The 15,947-nt window shown below is 38.6% G+C and overlaps 1 protein-coding gene and 1 pseudogene across 4 annotated transcripts in view; both read left to right on the top strand.

Moving 5' to 3' along the window:
• Window positions 1-12,006, top strand: part of Lin54 (lin-54 DREAM MuvB core complex component) — a 62,001-nt gene extending 49,995 nt beyond the window's left edge. For all 4 annotated transcript variants that reach the window (XM_010617248.2, XM_010617251.3, XM_010617250.2 and 1 more), the window contains 8 exons: window positions 770-843; window positions 998-1,195; window positions 2,862-2,953; window positions 3,811-3,882; window positions 4,538-4,640; window positions 4,798-4,935; window positions 7,355-7,557; window positions 9,772-12,006. In XM_010617248.2, the coding sequence (XP_010615550.1) occupies window positions 770-843; window positions 998-1,195; window positions 2,862-2,953; window positions 3,811-3,882; window positions 4,538-4,640; window positions 4,798-4,935; window positions 7,355-7,557; window positions 9,772-9,973 (1,082 nt within the window). In that variant the 3' untranslated portion in view covers window positions 9,974-12,006. The remainder of the gene's footprint in view (window positions 1-769; window positions 844-997; window positions 1,196-2,861; window positions 2,954-3,810; window positions 3,883-4,537; window positions 4,641-4,797; window positions 4,936-7,354; window positions 7,558-9,771) is intronic.
• Window positions 12,007-12,917: 911 nt separating this feature from the next.
• LOC104857402 lies at window positions 12,918-15,362 on the top strand (annotated as a pseudogene).
• Window positions 15,363-15,947: the final 585 nt, after the last annotated feature.

The following is a 15,947-nucleotide window of genomic DNA, read 5'->3' as shown; positions in this document are numbered from 1 at the left end:
CCCCCTGTTACTTCAATAAACAATTATTCAGCAGTGCTTTTCCCTGGAACACTGGCAGTGATGCCATTTCCATAGTAGTGATGATTACAGTAGCAGCGGTCACAGTAGTGGCAGCTAATATTCATGGAGCACTTACTATGTATTAGATGCTGTTCTGATCATTTCCTGTGCTAACATATTAGGTCTGGATGCTATGAGAGTAGATGCTTAACCAGATGGCGATTCAGGCAGAGAGAGTTCAAAAAAGTGGCACAACTGGGACTTGAGCTCTCTGGGTCTATGACTTTAGCTCCTGTATTCTTAGTCATTTTGCCATGCTGCCTTTTAGTATTTTTTCTATAAATACTGAATTTTGCAAGAGCAGTACTTTTCTGTGGTTTAGACAGAAACACAGCGATTAGAAATAGTAAGGTAGAGCTGTGTTGTCACCTAGGCGTATGGGTTGCAGTTCTTTTATTTATACATGCCTTTGGCTGGATTGAACACTCGAGTGCATAAGCTGTCTACATACAGATTAAAATAGTTTCAGTGGAGCATCTTGAGTGTATAGACATTCCTTCCACAGTAGACAGACTGGCTGCTCAGATGCGAGTCTCTGGTGGCTGGAATGGACAGTGCTCAGCAGTAACTGATTAAAGATGGTGCAAAGTAGGCCGCACATAGGATTCCTTATGTTCCTTCCTGAGGGTAACGTGAAGGAGCTAAGTATTCTAAGGGTTTTGAGTACTATTTTCTATAAATTGTTCATATTTTTTTCTTCTTTTAAAAGCAAAGCCAGTGGTTGTTAATGCAACCCCAGTGCGGATGTCAGTCCCTTTTGTCCCAGCTCAGACTGTCAAACAAGTGAGTATCGCATAACTTCTTTCTTGGTTTCTCCCAAATGTCAATTTACTCTTCAAGTTCAGAGTTGAGATTTAGGTACAAGAGATTGATACTGAATTGAACAACTATAAAATTTATTATTGTGACCATTGAGCACAAAATTTCCCTTTTTTAGGTTGTTCCAAAACCAATCAATGCAACTTCACAGATTATAACCAATAGTCAGCCCCAGCAGCGGCTCATCATGCCTGCTACACCACTGCCCCAGATCCAGCCCAACCTCACCAACCTGCCTCCAGGAACTGTCCTGGCCCCGGCCCCAGGGACAGGGAACGTGGGCTATGCAGTGCTTCCGGCTCAGTATGTCACTCAGGTGCGTGGAGAAAGTGTGTTCCAGAAATGGGATTGGGTCTAGGATGTCTAGTACTACCACATTCTGAAACTGTTCGGGATCACTGGACTCAGGATTAACATGGCTCTGTCTAAAATCTTGAAGTGTTATCTGAAGCGTGTGAGTTTATTTCTATGTGTTCTCAGCATTTAGGAATATAGGACATAAGTCATATTAAACAGTAGGCAGTTTGGAGTTTGGCGGTGTGCTGGTTGGTGACAGGTAAGACCGTGGAGATGGAGAAAGTTAACGTTACAAAGTCCCAGTGTCTTTAGAAAGACTATGACTGTGATGTTGCTCTTCCTCACAATAGGATGCCACTGGCTTGTGTTTGGAAAGTAAACCGTGGGAGGCCTTTCCAGGTGACCTGTTTTTAGTGGCCTAGCGGCTGTCATCTAGTCCTCCCTAGAAGTCACACACTATCCAGTTGTCCAGGTGTGGTACACCACTAGCAGGAAGCAGGTGGAGTTTTTCTTTGTCATGCAAAGATTAAACAGTGTTTTGAAGTATTGAAATCGATCGACTCCCATTGTCAGAAAAGAAATAGAAAGCAATCCATGTACTTTAATGAAATATATATGGACTGGTGTTGAGGTTTGTTTTGTTTCATTGGCACTAGGGATCAAACCCAGGGGCCCTGTACCACTGAGCTACCTCCCCAGCCCCTTTTATTTTTTGAGACAGCGTATCACTAAGTTGCCCAGGCAGGAATCGAACTTGTGATCTTCCTGACTCAGCCTCCCGAAGTGCTAGGATTACTGGCCTATACCACGACACCTAGCCTATACCATGACAAATGTTCTTTCAAGTCCTTCACCCACATCCCTTTGTGAGGATTGAACTGGGGCCTCTGTATTGAGCAACATCCCCAGACCTTTTCTGATTTTGGCCTTTGAGACAGTCTTGCTAAGTTGGCCAGACTGGGCTCGAACTTGTAAAACCTTTTTCAGCCTGCTGGGGTGCCAAGGCTGCATGTTAACATACCCTTTCTATGTTTAGAAGTCAGTGTAGGGCTGGGAATGTAGTTGAGTTTGTATAGAATGTTCACCCAGCAAGGTCTGTTCCACTGCCAGCAATGCAAGGAAGAAGTAAGAAGGGAGTGAAATAGAGAGAAAAAAAGGATAAAGAAAAGAAATCCCTGTAAAATGAAGCCCATTTATGCACGTAACCCATTATCTGTGGTTTGAAATGTGATCAATATAGTATGTATTTTATTTGTATTTTTCTAAACAATAAAGGTTATTTCAGAACTTGTAGGGTATCCATTTAGAATTTCCTATAATTCTAACATACTTTTATGAAATTTTTTAGATTTATAGCATTTAGTATTAATATATTAAAACGTTCATTTTATTTCACCTCTAGTATTGATTTGGGTCTTACAAAGAGCTCTGTGAAGCTGGGTGTGGTGTGCACACTTGTAATCTCAGCACTAGAGCGGCTTGAGGCAGATGGCTGTATATTGAGTGTCAGCCCAGCCTGGCCAACTGTTTCAAAAAAATAAAATAGTTGCAGGAAGTGTTTGTATGAATTCTTCATTATATTGTTTTCTACTTTGGTTGATGACTTTGTGCTTCTCATGATCACTGCATCTCAGAGTGTTGTCTGTTTTTCGTATATGATCTTAACCCACCTTCTTTACCCACAGCTACAGCAGTCTTCGTACGTGTCCATAGCAAGCAACTCTAACTTCACTGGGACACCTGGGATCCAGACCCAGGCAAGGCTTCCATTTAATGGGTGAGTTCTTTAAGGTGTTAGGTTGACTTAAATCCAACATGAAGTATGTTTATTCCAAAATACATCACATTTGATTTTTTCCCTTAAAGCCCTATGAATAGTCTTCTAAAGTACTTTTTATTTTGAAATACTTCAAACAAACAAGTTACAGAAATATGGAACTCCAGATGTCCTTTACTCAGATTCACCAACTTTTCCACATTTATTCTTTGTCTCTTATTCTCTCATTTTGAATATGTGTTTAAAATGATGTTAACTACTTTTAAATTATGTGAGGTTCTTGGTTTTTGTTCCTGTTTGTTGATGTCTTGGTTTCGCCTTTGCAGTCTGGGCTTGGAAGCAGTGCTTGTGTGGTTAATTCCAGGGAACCTGTCCTTGTCGGAAGCCCACTTCCTCTCCCAGCCTTCTCCTCACTGTCTTGTATAGTTGAACCTGAAGGGTTTTGAACTGTTTTTAACGTTTGTTCTTTCAGAAGGAAGAGTATAGGAGAAGTGTTCTTTTTTTCTTTTTTTTTCTTTTTTTTTTTTTGAGATAGGGTCTCACTATGTAGTTGAGAATGACCTGGAATTCACTATGTAGGCCCAGGCTGGTCTCGAACTCACAGCGATCCTCCTGCCTCAGCCTCCCGAGTGCTGGGATTACAGGCCTGTGCCACCACACCCGGCTTTGTAGGAGAAGTGTTGTTTATAGCTATTGATAACTTTAAAATACATACTTACAATATAGCAGACTTTTATTAGAGAATGAATACATTTGTTCAAGCTTTATTTCAGGGGAAATTATAGATTGGAGACTTTCAGAGTTTTAAATGATTATATTTAATGGATGAAAATGTGTATTTTTGTGTGTCTATATAGGATAATCCCATCAGAGTCTGCCAGTCGGCCCAGAAAGCCCTGTAATTGTACAAAATCTCTGTGTTTGAAATTGTAAGTGTTTTTTCTATTGTTTGCTTACTTTATATAATTAGAAATGCTCTTAAAAATAAATGGACCTAATTTAAATTCTTAGGCCAATTTCATAAGTCTAAGTAATTTAAATGAGCATACAAATGCGTGAGCACCTATGGCAGTGTAGTCCCCTTCATGGATGAAAGGCAGTGAATCACTTTGTGGTGATACATGGGTTATCAGCTAGGGACATGCAGCACAAAACAGACACAGTTCATGTCTTCAATGGCAAGCACTTGTGACCTTGTGTTTGGTGTGTGAGTGCTCAGTTAGAAGGGGCAGCACTGCCTTTGAGGGGCTCAGAAGCCGAAACAACACTGCTCTGGCTTAAGCTGTGTTTTTCCTGTTTCAGGATTTTGAAATAATTCATGTTGGGGCACATAAAACCCTAGAGCTCTTATGCCAGCAGCTGTTATTTTTTAGACTAAGTTTCTAGGCCCAAGTTCTAGGAGTTGGTGACTTAATTTTGAGCCTGACCATCGTTTTTTTTTTTAACTCTGCAACTAGGTGGCACTGGGTAAATTATTTCTAAACTGCTTTGCCACAAGTGTAATGCATGTGTATATATATTTTAGCTAGTTACTAGCTTTATTTTATTGTGGCTTTTAATCTTAGACTGATTTTTGCCTTCCAGATATTGTGATTGCTTTGCAAATGGTGAATTTTGCAACAACTGCAATTGTACTAATTGTTATAACAATTTGGAACATGAAAATGAAAGGCAAAAAGCAATAAAGGTGATTATTTTTTATTTATTATCTGACAAAAATCTAGTTTCTCCTGGTTTTATTTTAAAGAACCCAGTTGTCTTATAAAGAAAGTCTAATAATCTGTGTGGTGTGTATGTGTAATGTGCTATGGATTCTGTGCATTTGACACTGGTGTGTTTGGCAGGCTTGCCTGGACAGAAATCCAGAAGCCTTCAAGCCGAAGATAGGGAAAGGCAAGGAGGGAGAGTCGGATCGGCGGCACAGCAAGGGTTGCAACTGTAAGCGCTCGGGGTGTCTGAAGAACTACTGCGAGTGCTATGAGGTGAGATGCGGTGGGGAGCATCTTCTAACTGCCTTTGGAAAACAGCTTTAGGAGAACACACTGCAAAGGGGTTCTATGGCAATTGGGACTTATCTTGTGTTAGTATTGGAAATCATGCTGCTGGTTCTGGGGCCCTGGATGAGAAGGAAGTAGGACTTCAGGGCAATGAGCCTTGTGCTCTTTGGTACAGCTGGGGTCTTGCTGTTGACTTGCTGCTTCATGACTGGATGCATGTACACCACAGCACCTGCATGTCGAGTTTCAAAAAAAATAGCAATGTCACAGGTTTACAAACTACAGTGGTGTCTTCAACAAAGAGATAGTGCTACCTGCCACTCTCTGCAGGCTTTTCTGAAATACACGTGTGTGCAGCAGCCTGCACTTTGGGCAGTCCTGAGACCAACGTTTGTCCTGGGCTGGGGTTGGAGTTCAGTAGTAAAACACTTGCCTAGTGTGCAAGGTCTTGAACATGATTCCCAGCACCAGAAAAAACAGTTCAAGTTATCACCACTGATACGTACCCCCGCTTCAAGGCCAGGGATTTTTTTCTTTCTTCTTCATTAGAGGCTTAATAAAAATGTCACTTGATTGGATTCGCACACAGGCTGACAGTAACCCAATTAATTCAAATGTACAGCCAGCAATCCTTTGATAAATAGAATTTATTTGTGTATTGTAAGAAACAAGCAGGGCAGCCAGGTGTGGTGGTGGTGCATGCCTGTAATCCCAGCACTGGATAGGTTGAGGATAGCATAGACGGACAGATAGCCAGATAGACAGACAGGGTTGGGGGTGGAGCTCAGTGGTAGATAGTACCCCTCTACACCCACGCACGTACATATACATACACATACAGAAGCAGAGTAAATGTATTCATAATGTGGTCAGTTTGTCTTGTTAGGTGCTATAAAGAGACAGTAGTTTTATTTATTTAAATTTATGAGAGGAATTAAAAGCCAAGAAAATGTGAAGAACAATGCTCTTCCTTTGAGATTGGCAAATACTAAAGAGTTATTATATCTGTTGTAGGGAATATAGAAAGCCTTAATTTATACATTGGTGATGAAACGTGAAGCATTACAGCTGAAAAAAACAATCTGACCACATCTCTTTTTTTTTTTTGGTCTTTTGAGACAAGGTCTCGCTATGAGACTGACCTGGAACTCACTATGTAGCCCAGGCTGGTCTCAACTCACAGCGATCCTCCTGCCTCAGCCTCCCGAGTGCTGGGATTATAGGTGTGCGCCACCACGCCCAGCTCCACATCTCTTAAAATTAAAAGCTACATACACTTTGACCAGTGAGCCTTATTCTAAATATCTAACTCAGGGAAATAACACCATAAGTGTTACACCCCTCTATCTTTTCATGCATTATTTGTGGATAATGGAACCAGAAACTGTGTACTCATCAGTGGAGGAATGAATATGTAATAAAATGTTGGACATTATGTATACCACGAATTCCACCCAACCGTTAAGGGTTGGTATTCCGTTAAAAGGTATTCCAGCTCTGCCAGATGACAGGTTAGAGGAACCCCATGAGTTCTTGGTGTATATGGAAAGCAGGACGCTGAAAGGCAGGTACAAATTATGCAAAACAAACTATAAAAGAATTCTGTATTTGTTAACAGCTATTTGGACATAAGGTTTCATATAAAATGTTTCATATAAATATGTTTTATGTTTTTACGTGGAAGGACACACTGGTGCCTGATCATGAAAGGGCTTGGGGATCTGGAGAGGGTAGGTAGTTCAGTGAGGGAAGTATGTGTAGTCAACATGCCACATCAGCCAGTCATGGAGGGCACACGCCTGCAACCCTAGCTGCTCGGGCCCTGATTTCCAAGTTCAAAAGCAGCCTGTGCAATTTGGGAGGCCTTGCCCCCAAACTAATAAATACACAGGGCTAGGGACGTGTCTCAGTGGTAAAGTATCCCTGGGTTTGATTCCTAGGTTCACCAAGAAGCAGAAAAGAAACCCATTTTACAGTGGTGGCGAACTTGGGGCATATGTGCTACAGCAAGTGTTAGCACTGAGAGCTCTGAAAGGCTCGCCATCGCTGCTTCAGTATGGTGAAATCCCTTTCATGTCAGGGGCAACTTGGATGAAGTGGCTGGGTTCTGAATGGCCGTCATTGGTGATACCTTAGTGTCTCATTCACACTCCTTACAGAGAACCTGTGTCATTCACAGTGGGGAAGAATCTGTACTCAGCAGTGGGTGGAGTTGACAGGAAAGGACCTGGACAGTGTTTGGCCTCTCCTGATGAGTCCACATTCTTAGCCCAGTTAAGTCTTTGTCACAAAAGGTGCTTCCATCTAATCTTAATGTCAGTTGGCTAGGTAACGTTTGTTGATTTGATTGTGGTATCTGCTTATAGGTTTTGATTAGGAAACTTTCTTTTTGTAAATCTTTTAGGCAAAAATAATGTGTTCCTCCATATGCAAGTGTATTGGCTGCAAGAATTTTGAAGAAAGCCCAGAAAGAAAGACACTGATGCACTTGGCAGATGCGGCTGAAGTCAGGGTGCAGCAGCAGACAGCGGCTAAGACCAAGCTGTCCTCTCAGATTTCCGACCTGCTCACTCGGCCAGCGCCAGCTTTGAATAGTGGAGGAGGAAAGTAAGTTTGCATCTTCTAAAATTCTTCTTATAATGTTTCTGAAATTCTCATTTTTGGTAAGGTTTCTTTTGGGGGTGCAAAGCTGAGTTCAAATCTGAATTTTGTATTTCCATCTTTGGTTGCTTTTAAAGGAATTCAAGGATAACAGAAAAATCACTGTCAGATACATGGTACAATACTAAAATACAAAGTGATGCTTCAATTTGTTGGGCTTAATTTAAATTTCTCCCTACTGAGTTGCAGTACTATGTAATTTGAGAAACACCTATAAAAATTTTTTTTACAGTTTTTTTGATGAGGTTAATTACTCATATTTTTGCATTTTTTTACCTCTTTTTCTGTATTCTAGGATCACTTTTCCCATCTTACTGGAATAGTCATCATACTCTATAATATTGTAGTCCTGTGTTGTTATTAGAGATTAATTTGGGAAATTAAGTGGAATATGCCCTGTAAATGGTATATCTAAATTGAACTAAGATACAGTGCTTGTAAAAGTAAGGCTCTTGGCCAGTTGTGGTGGCACACACCTGTAATCCCAGCACTCAAGGAGGCTGAGGCAGGAGGATCACAAATAGAGCTTAGCCTGGGCAACCAAGAGACTTAATTAGCAAGACCCTGTCTCAAAATGAAAAAATAAAATAAAAAGGCTGGAGGTATAGCTCAGTGTGAAGGCCCTGGAGGTAATCCTCAGTCCCATTAAATAAACAAATAGTTAAATAAATAATTAAGGCTGTCTTTTTGAACAAAATAGTTCAGCTATTTGTTCTAGTGAACTCTCACTCCTGGACTACACAGATGTTTCTTGACACAAGTGGAAATGAGCAGATACATTAATTAGGGTTATGGCCTGGATTTTTGTTGGCTTTTTAATAATCTTTTAGATGAGTAAGTCTAATCTTCATGTGGAGATTAAAGGTATACTAAGGTTAAACGTAAAATGTTTCCACTTGGGAAATTCTTCATGATAGGAAGTGAAATCACAAAGTTACATAATTTAATAAAAAAAATAATACAATAAAAACTTTTTAAAAAAGTCAGTATAAAGTTACATCAGCATATTAAAAACCTTTGTTCAAGTGTTTAAAAGCTGGAGTTCTTACGGCTTTTTTGATTGATTGATTTGATTTTTCGAGACAGAGTCTCAGTGTATAGCCCAGGCTGGCTTTGGATTCATGATCCTCCTGCCTCAGCATCCCCAGTGCTGAGATTACAGGTGTGCACCACCACCTCTGGAATTTTCTTTCCTTTTAGTCCCCTTTAGTTTCCAAGTATATTGTAGTGAACACTTTTATTATGCAGTGTTAGTAATCATACAGTGTTATCATGATTTAATTTCAAATGCTACTTTATACATTAAAGATCCTCTGTAAATGTGTGGCATCCTGAATCTGTTTTGCTGTCTTGTGAGAGTGGGCCTTACCTTTAGGCTTCCTTGACATAGATGGCAGTATTCTAGAAGTGACTGATCACAGATGGGCTGCTGAGTTCATGATTAGGCCAGGTTTCCTGGTTTAATCTCTCAGGCTAGGAGACGTGGCCATGATAGATAGCACAAGCTCAGAAGGAGCTGCTGTCTGATTCACTGCTCAGTGGCTCAGGTCTTTACAAGGGGCAAGGTAGAGAACAGGGTTTGATCTTCCCCTTGTGTCATGTGTCGTGAGGAACAGCAAGGTGCTGGTGTGCTTGTGTTTCATTCGGTATGAGGGAATGTGGGAAAGTGCTTTCTTTAGAGATTGCCCCAGTGATGGTCCTTAGTATTGGGAATTATACGATATTCTCAGTATTACTCAGCCATTTCTTGGGTAGACTGTCTCAGTCTGGTGCCATTTTCGGCTCTGGACAAACAGCCATGAATAAAGAGAGACCCACAGCAGCACAGTCTTGCTTATAAGCTGCGAGGACTTTAATTGCAAAGATGTCCAGGGGACACAGAGAATGACATCTTTAATGAGCCCAGTGAGAAATCTGATATCAGTGGTGAATTACCTATGTACTACATGTAGGTAGGTCATTGACCATGTATTCTGTGTTAAATGTTATATTTCCTGAATGGTGTTTTAGATAGGTCCGTGGTAGACCCAGCATGACCCCCCAAAGCTCTTTAGGGTGTTTGTGTGCTGTGTGGCACTCAGATACTGGACTCTGTGGAGAGAATCTTGCTGCTGTCATCACTCAGGCATCACTGCCTTCCCCCCTCTGACATCATTTCAGGTTGCCATTCACCTTTGTCACCAAGGAAGTAGCTGAAGCCACGTGTAACTGCCTGCTTGCCCAGGCGGAGCAAGCGGACAAGAAGGGGAAGTCAAAGGCAGCCGCTGAGCGAATGATACTGGAGGAATTTGGACGCTGCCTGATGAGTGTCATCAACTCTGCAGGAAAAGCAAAAAGTGACCCTTGCGCCATGAACTGCTGACTCATGCATAAAAGATGGAGAAATGGAACTGTACAGAAAATGTAGGATTCAAGGACACTTGATTTTCTGGATAAGTTAATGATTACTGTATTTCAACTCAGTCCTTGTTTTAAGAGACCTGAAATTATAATACTGAAAGAGAAGAAATTTTAATTAAGGAAATTAGTACATTTTAAATCTGAGTTAATTCTGTTTACACCCCTTCTAAATTGAATTTTTCTTTTACATTTTTATTATACAGATTTTTAATTTAGTTGGGTTTCTTAACAACTAGATGTTCTATCTTTCTGATTCTATCAACAAAGAACATTTTAAAAATTATGGAATTTATAATGTGTGGTGTTGTATGGCTTTGTTCAGTAGACGTCAAAACAGCATTGGTCCTGTGCAGTCATTCTTTGCTTCTAATCTAGAATATACACAGGTAAAAGGTCTACATAATTTTTATGGAATGTATTCAAATGGCATTTTGTGTTCCAAAAAGCACTCTTTTTTTAAAAAAAATCAGCTTTTTAGGCTGGATTCTGGAATAGCAAAAGAGGAAGCAATCTCCAGGCAAAATTTTAAAGCAAAATTGTTTTTCACACACACATGCACAAGTGAAGGGATAGTAAGTAATTTTCAAAAGGTGTGTAGTGTGTTTCTGTAATGAGGAATGGCTAAGAGTGCTCTGAGCTGTCTCCATTTTCTTCAGAGAAGTGGTATGTGTTTGAAATAAGCTGTCAAAGTGATTACTGGCTACTAGTAAAGTGAGAGGTATGTGAATATAAGTGAATATTATGTAGAGATATTATAGAACTTCATATAATTATCAAGTATACAATTTAGCTTGGATAGAGAAATAAGGAATATTGAAGCTGTAAGAGATGAATTTAAAGAAGGATTTTTCTCTATACGGCTCTCTTTGTAGATGTTTGAACTAATAACTTGCAGACCAATATATGGCTTTTATTTGATTTACTGAAATAGGTCTCCTAACAAAACTTTCAAAATTGTAGTGGAATTTCTTTTTATAAGGGAAGTTTACCATGGCATTGTTTTTAGGCAGTGATTTGGTAAACTGAAGGCATGTATATTTTCATGTAATTGGTAAAATAGGCTAAATCATTTTCAGTAATTAAATTATGAATTTAAGAGTCTATTGTAGTAGGACTCTTGATTTTATGACCAAAAAAAAAAAAAAACAACTCCAAAAACCCCATATTGGAATTCAGACATTTTGTTGGGTACCTTAATCTTCAGTAATTGTCATTATATATATGATTATTATATTTCCTACAAGGACTCTACAGTTGTATGTATTAAGTGTGTATATATGTTCATATGAACATGCAAGATATGGGCAATAGAAATTAAGTAACCCAAAAGAGGATTCCGTTATTCATTAAAGTATCCTTCTTTTGAAATCTGGATTTAAAGAAGTATAGTGCAGTAACTTTAAATGTAGATAGTGCAGACATTCTTAGCACCTCAATCTAGTATGCCTAATTAAAATTTGTATAAATGTAAATTAGTGTAAGAGGATAAAATAATATCTAATCAAGTTATTTTTCAAAAATTACAGTAAGGTTTTGGTCTAAACCTAAACTTTGTTCATTTTGTATATATTCTGTGTTAATGCTAATTGCACCATTGTGATGTGTATTTATATACAGTGTGCAGAAAATGTGAATTTTGATTACAATTGTAGATTATGTATGATGGCATTGCTTAAGAATGTTTTGCTTGTAAAAATTTGAAGGTGCAATCAAATGTTACTAGTTTTTGATTTTCAAGAGGCTATCTGAAGTATTAAGCCCTTTTTCTTCCTATGTAGTACTTACTAAACAACTTTTTGTATTTAGGCATTTGCATCAAATTGCTGAACCACATTAATAACCACGTTCATTCAACCATTTTAAAAGACTATTTGGGGAAGGTTGGGTATATAACTTTTTAGCTCTATTTACATCCCAAGATAGAATGATTAAATTTATATTTACTAGAGCTATTCAAAGAATACGCTTTTCTATATTGTAAAAACAGGACAGGAAAGTAAGTCATACAGAAAATAAACATTTATACTATTCTGTAAGAGAGTTGCATTTTTTCTTTAAAATTTTCTTTAATAATAGCCAGTTTTAACCATTCAGCAAGAAACCTTCTAAATGATTAGATTTTCAAAAAAGTTTGACATTACTCGGAAACCATACAACTAAGAACTTTGTCCAGTTATCATTAATACAATTTGCTTTCAAAAGAAAATGTTTATCTTCCTTTTCCATTTTCTTCTGAGAGCAGAAACCCCACCTACTCCTTAAGATACGCACCTTACTCAGTTTCCTGTGGAATATGGAACCCTGATGCACAGCCCTAGAGCCAGTACAGCAGTGGAGGGGTGGGAAGGCCGTACAGCCTTAGCTCCCCACTGTTGAAATTTAACAGTTAATTTTTTCTCATTCTTATATAAAATGTGTATAAAAATGCCTTTAGAAAACTTTCTCTTTTTATCACTGTAGTATTAATAAGGAAATGACTAGTTTGTAATTGAAGGTTCAAAAACCTCTAGCCCTACTTCTGTAGTCTCATTGCATCCCTTAACCACTTCAGGTAGGAATTTAGGGGCAAGGGGAGCAAATCAGCTAACATCTTGACTATTGGGATTTTTAAAAATTATGTAAGTTACCTAAGGCTTTTATTTTAATTTACACTTTATCATTATTGGTAAACCAAATGCAATTTTTAATCCATCTTTCCCCTTCATGCTAGAGACTGAATTGAAGGCCTGTATATGCTTGGAAAGTACTTTATCACTGAGCTACACCCTCAGCCAGATCAAATGATTTTGATTGAGGGATAAAAGCTATAATGACTTGTTTAAAAAATTAAATGTTTTCTCAATGGTAAGTTTGGGACAGCATTTAAGATATTCTTAGTTTCTATTCAAAAGCAGTAAGAAAAGTACATGCAAGGTACAATGTATAGTCGTAGGGACTTTATATTAGCAAATGAAATCTGGGAGTATATAAAAAGAACATATCACACCCAAGTAAAGTCTATCCCAGGAATAAAAGGTTGATCCAACATTTAAAAGAGTAAATTTAGGGCCGGGGATTTAGGTCAGTGGTTCTGCTTCCTGAATTGCAAGTGCAAGGACCTGAGTTTGATCCCCAGTACCACAAAAAAAAAAAAAAAAAAAAAAAAAAAAAAAAGTAAATGTAACTTACTGAATAATACATGAAAGAAAAACTAAATGATCATTAGAAATGATGCAGAAAATGATCATTTGAAATGATGCAGAAAATGACTATGAATATAGAAAAACTTAGAGAAAACTTTAAAAGGCACAAATGTTAAGATGAGTGTTGCTGTTTAGCAAAGAATATCCTCAAAATTAATCTGAGAGTTAAAATTATAGAAGGTATTTTCATTCTCTACAAGTGATAACTAGAAAAGGAAAAAAGTATTAAAGACTAACCTCAACACAAATATGAACACATAATATAGACAAAAGAAGGTCTAAAAGGAAAATGGAAATGAATATCAATTCAAATCAGTAAAGTTCATCAAAGTTGAAAAAATCTGGTGTTAGAAAAGTAGAACTATTGCTCACGTCTCTCTGGCTCACTATCTTGGGGATTAAACTCAGGACCTTGTGTTTACCAGGCAGGTGCTGGCTCCACTGAGCTATATCCCCAGTCTCTTGCTCTCTCACTTGATTAGTATCAGTTGGAGGGCTGCAGCTTAAGCTCGTGACAGAAGATTGGTATCAGGTGCAGGGCTTCCCTTGCTCTCCTGAAGTTCCAGAAGAATAGAAGACAGCATCCCTGATTGATATTTGGCATAGGGCTTGGCTTGATCCCATGAAGATTTTGTGTCTGAAGAATTGAAGACAGCATTCTCTGTGATTAGCTTAAAATTTCAAAACACGAAAAGTAAGGCTTCTCAAGAGCAATGCTTAAACAAAAGACAACAAAATGAAATAATGGCCAAAATCCAAGCATCTGTCATACAGATAACTAAACTTGCATACAATCGCACTCTGAAAGCACTTGAGGCCCACAAAATGATGGAAAAAGCAACAGGAGGCAGCAGGTGTTGCTGCTGATGAGATCATGAAGTTTGAAGCATTAATAAAAAAGGATCCTCAGACAAAAGAAAGTGGATCCAAGACTGGTTTAGATACAGCAGACTCATTAAACACTTAGATGACTAAATAAAAAATCCAGAAGAATCTAGAAGAAGATGCTTTTACAAGAGAGGAGAGAAGAGATGGTGGAGGTTGTTAATGGACCAGTTCATTGCCCATAAAGCACAGGAGGTCATTGTGAGGAGCAGCTGATAGATGGGCTCATGTGAGTCCCAACAGGAGTGCAGGATTGTTGTGCAGCTAATGCATATCCTGCCTGTAAAGGTTTTATGGCAAAACAATTTTCAGAGAAAATATGAGGAAAGATGACTTAAAGAATTCCAGAATGCTCTTGATTGAGAAGTTGCTTTGGCAAAACAAGCCAAGATTGATTTTGAAGAACAAATCCTCAGAGAAAGAAGTTCATGAATAGATTGCTGTGGAAAGAGTTCAGGCTTGTTATAGAAATCATTATAAAAGAAATTTGGGATCAAATACTTCATTTGTCCACTAAAGTGGCAGGGTATCAAATGTTGATAAATAATCTAATTCCATTTTGGATGATACATGATCGGAAGGAATTGTTTTTTTAATGGAAAGCCTATATATGAACAAACCTCTATTAAGGATATGCCTGCTAATCCCTCTGAAGAATAACTTAGAGAAGTAGATAAAAAAAAGGCTTGTTAGATAGCAAAGGTTATGAAGAATATTAGAACATGATTGGAGAGTGGGCTGTACCAGAAGAAGTGATGGGTAACTCACCACCCTCCAACAATTCCATATTGGGCCATGTACCTCACAGACTCATTGAAAAATCTCTTCCTCTTCGAGTTGAGGCAACAGAGCCCGAACTGCCTTCAGTTGTTATTGAAGGATGCTTACTAGGGAAAACACTTAGTGGGAAAACTACTACTTTAAAGACTACAAAGAGAGTTTCCTTTTCAGGTACTTTGTATGGGCACTCTTGTCCTAGAAGCTATCCAAGCATTTTGTGACAGTGAAAACGTCAGTGAGGACCTATCAATTCAGAAAGAAGGTGGAAAGATTCCATCAGATCTGAAGGAGGACAGTAAGGAAAGCCAGGACTCACACAGCATATCTTCAGATGCTCTGGTTTCAGAAGCATTACCAGAAACAGAAGGTGAAACTACATTTAGTACACATACTAATAGAACACCAACTGAATAAGTCAAATCAAGTGATAGTGATCATTTTATCTAAACTCACTGTATGGGCTCAGCTAGGTGCAAAATCACAATTGCTGAAGAAAAGACCATTCCAGACACAATAACTAATATCATAGTAAATGCTATTAATCAGATACCTGTGAATCAAGCATGGCTCCTTGACGGTTTTCCAATGACATTAAACCAAGCACAGCTGCAAGAGGAAGGTCTCACTGGCTGCAGTAGAAACCTCATAGAAATGGAGGCAAAGGAAACAAAATATCCACATTGGCTGTGGATCCTACAGCTTCAAAAGAAGTACCTTTTCACTCTTCTGCATTTGATTTTGTCACTTTACTAGATATTTCAGATACTTTGAGTTGCATGAAAGATGTCATAGCTGAAGAATTTTCATATGAAAGGGCTCATAAAGATACTGGTCCACATGGCACTGCTGATAACCAAGATAAGCATGGGTACCAGAATTTAAGTGAGCACATACAAAAGAGAATTATAGGCTTCTTGATCCAACAGGAAAATGAGTTATGTGACAAGAGTAGGGAAAGGAGAGAGGCATTTTTGTGAAGGGACCAATTTAGATGCTCTCATCTCCCACCAGAGCATCTGATGCTTAGCTGAACTTAGTGGACCAGGTAGTGCTAATTAAAGTGTAAGACCAAGAGCCTCACCTACTGCT

Source organism: Fukomys damarensis, unplaced genomic scaffold (genome assembly GCF_012274545.1).
Source record: "Fukomys damarensis isolate Sample0158 unplaced genomic scaffold, DMR_v1.0_HiC HiC_scaffold_37, whole genome shotgun sequence".
NCBI lineage: Eukaryota > Metazoa > Chordata > Mammalia > Rodentia > Bathyergidae > Fukomys > Fukomys damarensis.
The sequence above is the reverse complement of the archived record's forward strand: the minus strand, read 5'-3'. Positions and strand labels throughout refer to the sequence as shown.